We start from the raw sequence: 12,234 nt of genomic DNA, 5'->3' as shown, positions 1-12,234 counted from the left end.
GGTGCAATTATAACAATTAAAAAATCAATAAAGATAATTCTCACAAAATCACATAACAAGTGAAAACATTTTAGTTTTGTTTTTTTTTTTGAACCAGGGTCTCGCTCTTTCACCCAGGGTGGAGGGCAGTGGTGCGATCTTGGGTCACTGCAACCTCTACCTTGCAGGTTCAAGCAATTCTCCTGCCTCAGCCTCCCAAGTAGCTGGGACTACAGACACATACCACAATGCCCAGCTACTTTTTGTATTTTTAGTAGAGATGGGGTTTCGCCATGTTGGCCACGCTGGTCTCAAACTCTTGACCTCATGTGATTTGCCCACCTCAGCCTCCCAAAGTGTTGGGATTACAGATGTAAGCCACTATGCCCAGCTGTGAAAACATTTTAAACAGACAACAAAAGTAAAATTCTAACTTTGTAGATTTACGAAAAAATTTTGAATTTATAGGACAAAGCTTTAATGCCAAGAAACTTAAAAGCCAAGACAGCCTGAAACTTTAGGCTTTCAAAATGAGAGGAGGGAATATATATTTGCCAACCATCACCCCAATAGTAATTTAAGCACTTAGTTTGATTCAGCCTCTAAATTTTTTTTTTATTTTTTTTATTTCCACAGGTTATTGGGGAATAGGTGAAGTTTGATTACAAGTTCTTGGCCAGGCGCCGTGGCTCACGCCTGTAATCCCAGCACTTTGGGAGGCCGAGGCAGGCGGATCACAAGGTCAGGAGATTGAGACCATCCTGGTCTAACTCGGTGAAATCCCGTCTCTACTAAAAATACAAAAAATTAGCCAGGCGTGGTGGCGGGCACCTGTGGTCCCAGCTACTCGGGAGGCTGAGGCAGCAGAATGGCGTGAATCCGGGAGGCAGAGACTGCAGTGAGCCGAGATCGCGCCACTGCACTCCAGCCTGGGCGACAGAGCGAGACTCTGTCTCGAAAAAAAAAAAAGTTCTTTAGTGGTGATTTATGAGATTTTGGTGCACCCATCACCCGAGCAGTATACACTGCACCCTATTTGTAGTCTTTTATCCCTCACTCCCTTCCCACCTTTTCTGCCTGAGTCCCCAAAGTCCATTGTGTCATTCTTCTGCTTTTGCATCCTCATAGCTTAGCTCCCACTTATGAGTGAGAACACACGATGTTTGATTTTCTATTCCTGAGTTACTTCACTTAGAATAATAGTCTCCAATTTCATCCAGGTCATTGCTAATGCCATTAATTCATTCCTTTTAATGGTTGAGTAGTATTCCATCACATATATAATGGAATACACACACACACACAAACACACACACACACACACACACACATCACAGTTTCTATATCCACTCATTGATTGATGGGCATTTGGACTGGTTCCACATTTTTGCAACTGCAAATTATGCTGCATAAACATGCATGTGTAAGTGTTTTTTTCATAAAATGACCTACTTTCCTCTGGGTAGACAGATACCCTAGTAGTAGGATTGCTGGATCACACGGTAGTTCTACTTTTAGTTCTTTAAGGAATCGCTACACTGTTTTCCATAGTGGTTGTACTAGTTTACATTCCCATCAGCAGTGTAGAAGTGTTACCTGTTCACTGCATCTACGCCAACATCTACTATTTTTTGATTTTTTGATTATGGTCAGGCTCTAAATTCTATATAGTCAATTAATTCTCACCATAACTCTATGAGTCCAATGCAATGACTATCCTCATTTTTATGAATGAAGAAACTAAATCTCAAAGAGGAAACTATAGTAATGTGGGCAAGGTCACACTGGCTAACAGTGACAGGGCTGTATTTGAACCCAAGTGGTCTGTTCTCAGGGCCTGTCCTCTTATCCACAAGATACTTCATTGAAAAATCCTATTCTTCCACAGAGCAAGTTAATTAGGATGCTTGATAAAATAACTACACCTTTTAATTGCCTTCTGGAATGGCATCACGTAGTTCATACTTGCTTTAAATATCAAGGACAAAGGAAATCACTAATGAGTGACCTAGAGAACTGTTCTTACGTCCTTTTACGCTTCATTCCACCTCCCAGGGTTAATATTGGGAAATGAAATGAAAATATCCCAATTCTTGCAGGATCATTTGAAATGCTGAATTTTTTTTCTGAATTTAAAGAGGCTTGAGAGAATCAGTGTTCTTACAAATGTGACCCATCTCAGAGAGATGTTTCACCTGCCTGCTTTTTAAGATTCAGGTAGAAATATAAATGCAGGAAATCAACTTGGGTATTGAATCTACTTTTTAAAAGGTCAAATGCCAAAGGCATCATTTTTTATATCCAATTGCCTTGATGGCTTCATGAGACACATACTTGCTCAGTGACTACCCTAACCTATGCTACCTCTGTAGGTACTGACTCACTCTTTGCCTAATTTCAAACTCTTTAATCTACCTGGTATGTCAGCCTGAGACCTAGCCTGCTCCCATTCTGACTTCTACCCAGGATGGCCTCAGCTCACTTGGTACTTATGTCTGGTTCTTTCTCTATATTCTGCTATCATCTGTGACCTTGGTCCTAATTCTTTCAACTGAGTAACATCTCAGTTGAAAATTTCATAAAGCTTAAAAACGTAAATAAAAGTCACACCATCCACAAACTTTTCACCCTTAATACATTGGGAAAACAAAAGGGCAAACTAAACCTAAAGCAAACAGAGGAAAGAAAATAACTAAGATTAAGCAGAAAGTAATGAAATAGAAAACAGAAAAGCAACACAGAAAATCAATACATCTAAAAGTTGGTTGTTTAATATGATCAATAAAACTGACAAACCTTTAGCTATACTAACCAAGAAAAAAGAGAAAAGACTCCAATTACTACAATCAAAAATGAAAGAAGAGATATTACCACTGATTTTACAGAAATAATTTTTTGTTTGTTTGTTTTTGAGACGGAGTCTTGCTCTGTCGCCCAGGCTAGAGTGCAGTGGCACAATCTCAGCTCACTGCCACCTCTGCCACCTAGGCTTAAGCAATTCTTCCACTTCACCCTCCCAAGTAGCTAGGATTACCCTCCCAAGTAGCTAGGATTACACGCAAGCACCACCAAACCCAGCTAGTGTGTGTGTGTGTGTGTGTGTGTGTGTGTGTGTGTGTGTATTTTTGGTAGAGACAGGGTTTCACCATATTGGCCAGGCTGGTCTTGAACTCCTCAGCTCAAGTGATCTGCCCGCTTTGGCCTCCCAAAATGTTGGGGTTACAGGCATGAGCTACTGTGCCCGGCATAGAAATAATTTTTTTTTTTTGAGACAGAGCCCTGCTGTGTCACCCAAGCTGGGGTAGAGTGGTACGATCACAGCTCACTGCAGCCTCAACCTCCCTGACTCAAGCAATCCTCTCACCTCAGCCTCCTGAGAAGCAAATAGCACAGGCACATGCCACCACACCCCACTAATTTTTGTCATTGTTGTTGTGTAGATGGGGTCTCCCATAAAAATATTTTTAAGGGAATACTATGAACAACTTTATGCCAACAAATTAGACAAATGAAATGGAAAAACTCCTAAAAAGACACAAACTAATAAAACTGACTCAAGAAGAAAAAGAAAATCTGAAGAGACTTATAATGTGTAGAGAGATTAAATTAGTAAACAAAAAACAACCCAAAGACAATCCCTGGTCCCGATGGCTTCACTAGTAAATACTACCTTAAGAATTAACACCAATTATTCACAACCTCTTCCAAAAAAATACAAGAGGACAGAATATACCCCAACAGATTCCATGAAGTTAGCATTACCAAAACCAGATGAAGACATAACAAGAAAACAAAACTACAGACCAATATCTCTTATGATTGTAAATCCCAAAATCCTCAACATAATACTAGCAAACCAAATCCGCAACATATAGAAAGGCTTATATACCACAAGGTTGGTTTAATATCTAAAAATCACATATCAATGAAATAAAGGATAAAAATCACATGATCATCTCAATAGATGTAGAAAAGGCATGTGATAAAATTCAACATTCCTTCATGACAAAAACTCAATAAACTAGGAATAAAGAGGAGCTTCCTCAACCTGATATAGAGCACTTATGAAAAACCATATTTTAATATTACAACTAATGGTGAAAAACTGAATGCTTTTTCCCTACTATCAGGAAATAGATAAGGATGCTCACTTTCACTGCTTCTGTTCAATACTGTACTGGAGATTCTAGCCAGGGAAATTGGACATGAAAATGAAATAAAATGCATACAAACTACAAAAGAAGAAGTAAAGCTGTTTCTATTTGCAGATGACATAATTTTGTATATAGAAAATCCTAAGGAATCAACAAAAAACTACTAAACTAATAAACAAGTTCAGTATGTTTTCAGGATAAAATATCAGTATATAAAAATCAATTGTGGGCCGGGCGCGGTGGCTCACGCCTGTAATCCCAGCACTTTGGGAGGCCAAGGCAGGAGGATCGCCTGAGGTCGGGAGTTCAAGATCAGCCTGACAAACATGGAGAAACCCCGTCTCTACTAAAAATACAAAAAATTAGCCGGGTGTGGTGGTGCATGCCTGTAATGCCAGCTACTAGGGAGGCTGAGGGAGGAGAATCGCTTGAACGAGGGAGGCAGAGATTGTGGTGAGCCGAGATCACACCATTGCACTCCAACTTAGGCAACAAGAATGAAACTCTGTCTCAAACAAAAACAAAAACAAAATCAATTGGATTTCTATAAACTTGAACAAACCTGAGAATGAAAATTTTAAAAATTCCACTTGCAACAGCTTCAGAGTACTTAGGAATAAATTTAACCAAAAAATGCAACACTTATAAACTGAAAATTACAAAACATCATTGAAAATAAATTTAAAGGCTGGGCACGGTGGCTCATACCTGTAATCCCAGCACTTTGGGAGGCCGAGGTGGGTGGATTACCTGAGTTCAAGACCAGTCTGACCAACGTGGAGAAACCCCGTTTCTACTAAAAATACAAAATTAGCCGGGCATGGTGGTGCATGCCCGTTATCCCAGCTACTTGGGAGGCTGAGGCAAGAGAATCACTTGAACCTGGGAGGCAGAGGTTGCAGTGAGCAGAGGTCGCACCATTGCACTCCAGCCTAGGCAACAAGAGTGCAACTCCGTCTCAAAAAAAAAAAAAAAAGGAAAAAGAAATTTAAAATAACCAAAATGAATGGAAACACATCCCACATTCATGTTTCAAAAATATTGTTAAGGTGACAATACTCCCCAAATTGATCTACAGTCAATGGAATCCCTATCAATATCCTAGCTGGCTTCTTTGCAGACATTGACAAGTTGATTGAAAAATCCTTATGGAAACTCAAGGGACCCAAAATAGCAGTCTTGAAAAAGAAAAACTAAGCTGGAATATTTACACTTCCTGGTTTTGAAATTTATTACAAAGCTGTGGTAATCAGGATTGTGTGTTGGCATAACAATAGACATATGAATCAATAGAACAGAACTGAGACCCTAAAAGTAAACCCTCACATTACTGTAAGCTGAATTTCAACAAGGGTATCAAGACAATTCAATGAGGGAAAGAATGGTCTTTTATCAAATGGTGCTAAAACAAATGGATACCCATATGCAAAAGAATGAAGTTGGTCCCCAACCTCACACTGTCTACAAAAATCAACACAGTATAAATCATCAAGATATAAGAGCCAAAACTATAAAACTGTTAGAAGAAAACACGGATGTAAATCTTCATGACCTTGAGTTAGGCAAAGGTTTCTTAGATATGACACCAAAAGCACAAGCAACAAAGGAAAAATAGATAAACTGAAATTCATCAAAATTAAAAACTTTTGCATTTCAAAAAATACCATCAAGAAAGTGAAAGACAATTCTAGAATGGGAGAAAATATTTGCAAATCATATATCTAACAAAGGTCTTGTATCTAGAATATATAAAGAACATTCACAGGCCAGGCACAGCGGCTCATGTCTGTAACCCCAACATTTTGGGAAGCCCAGGAGAGAGGATCACTTAAGACCAGGAGTTCAAGACCAGCTGGGCAACATAGTGACATCCTGTCTCTACAAAACAAAAATAAAAACAAAAAATAGCTAGGCATGGTGCTGTGCACCTATAGTCCCAGCTACTTCAGAGGCTGAGGTGGGAAGATTGCTTGAGCCCAGAAAGTTGAGGCTGCAGTAAGCCATGATCGTGCCACTGCACTCCTGGCTAGGTGACAGAGCGAGAACCTGTCCCAAAATAAACAAAAAAATAAAGACAAATGACCCCATTAAAAAGTAGGCAAAGGATCTGAATAGACATTTCCCCCAAAGAAAATACACAAATGGCCAAATATCTCATGAAAAACTGTTCAACACCATTAGCCATCAGGGAAATGCAAATGAAAACAATGAAGTGATACCACTTCACACCCACAAAGATGACTACCAATCAAAATGACAGATAATAACAAGTGTTGGCCAGGATGTGGGAAAATGGAACCCTCATACATTGCTGGTGGGATGTAAAATGATTCAGCTGCTTTGCTAAATAATGTGAAACTTCTTTAAAAGGTTAAACATACAGTTACCATATTGAAATGGGAAAAGCTCCCTTTTCCCCTTCTCAGGACGTGCGATGGGGGTGTGGCTCGCTTCAGTGCTCTGCTGCTCAAACCTCTAGAGGAGCAGACAGAGGGGGGCAGGCTGTGGGGTTCCGACCCCATGGCACTATCTAGGGGTGAATGTTTACAGCTCCTGAAGCCCCAGTGGGTGTGTGTTACAGGGTGCTCTTTTAGTTTGCCGTCTATAGGTGGCTTGTGTTAGTCAGCTCAATTAGGCCCTCTACCTTGTGGCAAGGACAGAGGGCTTTCTGTATCCCTGGGTTTCTGGCCTTGGTGTACTGGAAGAATAGGATCACACATGGGCTTGGAGAATGAGTGTGAGGTTTTATTGAGTGGAAGTAGCTTTCAGCAGATAGGGGAGCCAGAAGAGAGATGGTTTTCCCCTGGAGTTGGGCCACTTGGCAGCCCCGGCTCTCCCTCAACTGCCCCGGCCAAACTCCGTGTCGTTCTGCCAGTCCCAATGTGCTCCTCTCGATGTCCAGCCACTTCTATCTCTGCCTTGGTAGGGTCTCTGGCTGTTACAGGCACAGGATGGGGGCATGGTGGGCCAGGATGCTCTTGGGAAATGCAACATTTGGGCGGGAAAGCAGGAGTGCCTGTCCTCACCTAGGTCTGTGGGGATGGAGCCCTAGCCAGGAACCACACCCTTCCTGTACCCAGCACTTCCCTTCCCCCATCCATATCACTTAAAGGTACCACTCTCTTCTCTTCCCAGCACTCCTGTATCAATATGACCCAGCAATTTCACTCCTAGGTATACCCAAGAGGCATTAAAACATACGTTCACACAAAAACTTATACACAAATATTCACAGCATCATTATTCATCATAGCCTAAAAGTGGAAACAACCCAAATGTCCATCAATTGATGACTAGAAAAACAAAATGTAATATATTCATCCAACAGAATACTATTTGGCCATACAAAAAATTAAGTTCTGGCACATGCTATAATATGGATGAACCTTGAAAACATTACACTAACAAGTCAGTCACAAAGGAGCACATGTTGTATAACCTCATTCATATGAAATATCCAGAATAAGCAAATCTATACAGATGGAAGGATTAGTGGTTACCTATAGCTAGCAGGGTTGGTGGGGAATAGGGAGTGATTGCTAATGGGCATAGGGCTGCTTTTTGTGGTGATAAAAATACTCTAATTTAATGAAATACACAAAAACAATTTTTATAAATAACCAAACAGAATCATACTATCCATTAAAGCCCATCTATATTTAGTTTTTTTTTTTTTTTTTTTTTTTTTTGAGATGGAGTCTTGCTCTGCCACCCAGGCTGGAGTGCAATGGCACGATCTCAGCTCACTGCAACCTCTGCCTCTCGGGTTTAAGCGATTCTCCTGCCTCAGCCTCCCAGGTAGCTGGGACTACAGGCACGTGCCACCACACCCAGCTAATTTTGTTGTATTTTTAGTAGAGATGGGGTTTCACCATGCTGGCCAGGCTGGTCTCAAACTCCTGACCTCAAGTGATCCACCCGCCTTGGCCTCCCAAAGTGCTGGGATTACAGATGTGAGCCACCGTGCCCAGCCAAGCCCATCTATATTTAGAAAAGGGTATGTAACAGAATCAAAAACGTGATTCAAATTTTACATATGCTGTCTTGAAATAAATATTTATCAAACATGAACATATCACAGTTTAGAAAAGAGCAGAGCTTTAAATCTGTGAATTACACACTATAGTCTTTTGGTTTTTTGTTTTGTTTTTCAGAGTACCTACTTTCCAAAAGGTCTACTACAGCTCCAGGATCTACTGCACTTTCAAATACCTGCAGAGAAAAATGGGGAAAATAAATTTTCAAAGTTGTATTAATAAGTGCATATAAAAACTGTAAATGCCAGGAGCAGTAGCTTACACCTGTAATCCTAGCACTTTGGGAGGCCGAGGTGGGTGTATTGCTTAAGCTCAGGAGTTTGAGACCAGCCTAGGCAACATGGTGAAACCCTCTCTCTACAAAAAATACAAAAGTTAGCTGGGCATGGTGGCTCATGCCTATATTCCCGGCTACTTGTGGGGCTGAGGCTGGAGGATCACTTGAGCCCAGGAGACAGGGGTTGCAGTGAGCCGAGATGGCATCACCACATTCCAGCATGGGAGAAAGAGCGAGACCCTGTGAAAGGAAGGAAGGAAGGAAGGAAGGAAGGAAGGAAGGAAGGAAGGAAGGAAGGAAGGAAGGAAGGAAGGAAGGAAGGAAGGAAGGAAGGAAGGAAGGAAGGAAGGAAGGAAGGAAGGAGCTGTAAATTATATTCTTCCAAGCAATTAACATATGTAAAATCCAGTCACATAACATTTTAGAACTCAACAGATGCACCTTTAATAGGTATCTGATTAAAAGTTCAAAAAGTGATTATAGAATAAATGAAGGATAATTAACACAACAATAAGAAGTGCAAGAAAATCTCAATTAGCTAAATCTACCACATGCTAAAAATATCATCAACTTGACCTAGCTCTACTGTTTGTTGCTAAAAGTCCATCTTGAATCAACCTCAAAGAGTCTTGTTTGACCATCTAGGAAAACATACTGTATACTAACAGATACTCATTAAATGTTAACTGAATGAATGGTTTCTCTCCCTAAGTAATTGGTTGTGCTAAAAAGAAACATAAAAAGAAATTTTACCTATGTGTAACACAAAAGAAAAGCTAAGTACTAGCAGCTACACTACCATAGAATAAGAAAGAGAGAAGAGTCTCAAAAGTTTTAAGTGTTATCTTGAAGCACAAGAAAAACATTGTAATATCTGTCTTGCCATTGCCAAATCTTTATATTTTGTTCTTGAAATAAAAGGGCCTGGGATAGGATTGAAATAAAGGTACACCCTGTCTTTCCCCCTAAGCTCTATGCCCTAAGAAAAACAAAACATTTTCAGCAGAGCTTGATTTCAGGCTTTAAAGTTCTGATTTAAATGGTATTCAAACTTAAACAAAAATGAAAGTGTCTCATATAATCAATTTTTGTCCTACTGACTTGGATTTATCAAGCAAATGTGGGTAAGTGGGGTTTTTTTTTTCCTAAATTATTTTAACAATCCTTTCATTTTACCCATTGTTATGGGTTGAATTGTGTCCCCCAAAAATTCTTGGGATGAAGTCTTAAACCCAGTATCTCAGAATATGACCTTAGTTTGCAAATAGGGTCACTGCAGATAAAATTACTTAAATTAGAATAAGATCATACTGGGATAGGGTAGGCCTCTGATAAGACTGGTATCCTGAGGAAGGGCAAAAATTTGAGCACAGAAACTGTTTTTCAAAAAGAAAGAAAAAGAAAAGAAAAAAAACTTTAGGCAAAATTAAGTTTATTCGAGCAAGGAACGATTCATAAACTGGGCAGCACTCAGAACTAAAAGAGGTTCAGAGACCTCCACTGCTGCATTATGGGCAGCAAGCTTTTACAGGCTGACATGAAAATAAGACAAAGAAAATATATTTAATTGGTTGGAGTGGAAAGACCCTAGTTAGAGATCAGTTGGCAGTTTCTGATAGGTAAAGTCTCTAGTTAAAGGTTAGTTGGCAGTTTCTTATTGGTAAAATCTCTAGTTAGAGGTTCATTGGTGGCATCTGTTTGGTAAAAGTCTCTAGTTTTACTATTTACATTGGGCTTCAGTTTGCTTACATAGGAATTTAAAGCACTGGAGCCGCCCCAGCCTAATGACTGCCCCCACACCCAATTTTTTTAACAGTACACACACAGAGTGAATGCCATGTAAATATTGGAATTACACTGCCACAAGCCAAGGAGCTATACCAGAAACTAGGAGAGAGGCCTGGAATAGGTCGTTCCCTAGTGCCTTTAAAAGGACTATGTCCCTGCTCGCACTCTGATTTCAAGAATTTTAGCCTCCAGAACAGTGAGACGATATGTATCTGTCGTTTAAGCCACTCCATTTGTGGTACTTTCGTATAGCACCTCTAGGAAACTAACATATCCATATCTAAGGATTTTCTGAAGTATGATCTTGGGGAGTAAATAACCAACGTGAACTGCTTAAACAATGACTCATATATTCTTATGAGTAACTTCTTTACCCAAATGTTTCAGAAAATTCCATTTTGAATTAAACAGAAGATCCAAGGAAGAGAAAATTTTTTCACTACCTGCTGAAAGTAGTTGCAGCTACAGAAGGGAACAGATACAAGGAAGCTAAAACCAACAGGAAGAAAGGAATATGAACCCAAACAACTCGTGCAAGAGGACAATTAATTGACTGAATTTTATGAAATGAAAAAGTGTTTCCATGATTTGTTTGACTAGTAATCTCAAACGTACAGCTTTTCAACAGAGCCATAGTGGCATCTGAAATGTGACTCAGGCTCACTCTTCTCTTTGACAAATCAAGGAGGTTGGAATTACCTAGTTGTGTGCTTCTACGATTTTGTATCTTTGGGCTTCTTATAAAAATATTTTTTAAGACTTTTACAGGCCAGATGCAGTAGCTCATGCTGTAATCCCAGCATTTTGGAAGGCCGAGGTGGGCAGGTCACTTGAGGCCAGGAGTTTGAGACCAGCCTGGCCAACATGGTGAAACCCTGTCTCTACTAAAAATACAAAAATTAGCCTGGTGTGGTGGCAGATGCCTGAACCTGAGAGGCACAGTGTGCAGTGCCCCAAGGTCTTGCCACTGCTCTCCAGCCTAGGTGACAGAGCAACACTCTGTCTCCAAAAAAAAAAGGCTTCTACAGAGCAAATTCAAAATTGATATAACTAATATGAAAATTATTGGGATGGGGGAAAGACTGCACTTTTACCACCAACTTTTTACCACTTCTAACATCTAAATGGGAGAACTAAGTTCCTTTAGATTCTGAGTATATGTTCCAAGGTAATAGCCATTTATTTCTCTCCTTATTTATCCAGCCAGTTTGGTACATTCTTCGTTTAAATTAATAGGTTGTGATTTATAAAAATGTTACATGCAACCTTAGCCCTTCAGGAAATTGATCTTCATCTCCTCTCTCAACCTCAGGTTGAAACAGATAGGTCACTTTATGGGCATCACTTTCCAGACCTTTAAAAGTGACATGCTCAAGTCTCAGGATACAAAATCAATGTGCAAAAATCATAACCATTCCTACACACCAATAACAGACAAATAGAGAGCCAAATCATGAGTGAACTCCCATTCACAATTGCTTCAAAGAGAATAAAATATCTAGGAATAGGCCGAGCGCGGTGGCTCACGCCTGTAATCCCAGCACTTTGGAAGGCCAAGGCAGGCGGATCACAAGGTCAGGAGATCGAGACCATGAGACCATCCTGGCTAACACAGTGAAACCCCGTCTCTACTAAAAATACAAAAAAAATTAGCCAGGCCTGGTGGCGGGCGCCTGTAGTCCCAGCCACTCAGGAGGCTGAGGCAGGAGAATGGCGTGAACCTGGGAGGCAGAGCTTGCAGTGAGCCAAGATCGTGCCACTGCACTCCAGCCTGGGCAAGAGCAAGACTCTGTCTCAAAAAAAAAAAAAAACCTAGGAATACAACTTACAAGGGATGTGAAGGACTTCTTCAAGGAGAACTACAAACCACTGCTCAATTAAATAAAAGAGGATACAAACAAATGGAAGAACATACCATGCTCATGGATAGGAAGAATCAATATTGTGAAAATGGCCATACTGCCCACGGTAATTTATAGATTCAATGCCATCCCCATCA

General features: G+C 40.2%; 1 protein-coding gene across 15 annotated transcripts in view; it reads right to left on the bottom strand.

The window, feature by feature from the left end:
• Nucleotides 1-12,234, bottom strand: part of SPATA6L (spermatogenesis associated 6 like) — a 252,007-nt gene that overhangs the window by 232,572 nt on the left and 7,201 nt on the right. For 14 of the 15 annotated variants that reach the window (XM_032138594.2, XM_032138595.2, XM_058431086.1 and 11 more), the window contains one exon: nucleotides 8,297-8,345. The exons of the other annotated variant lie outside the window; for it this stretch is intronic. In XM_032138594.2, coding sequence (XP_031994485.1) covers nucleotides 8,297-8,345 — 49 coding nt within the window. The remainder of the gene's footprint in view (nucleotides 1-8,296; nucleotides 8,346-12,234) is intronic. 15 annotated transcript variants of the gene reach the window in all.

Source organism: Hylobates moloch, unplaced genomic scaffold, assembly GCF_009828535.3.
Source record: "Hylobates moloch isolate HMO894 unplaced genomic scaffold, HMol_V3 SCAFFOLD_19, whole genome shotgun sequence".
Classification (NCBI taxonomy): domain Eukaryota; kingdom Metazoa; phylum Chordata; class Mammalia; order Primates; family Hylobatidae; genus Hylobates; species Hylobates moloch.
Note: the sequence above shows the minus strand (reverse complement) of the source record. Positions and strands in the feature narration are given on the sequence as shown.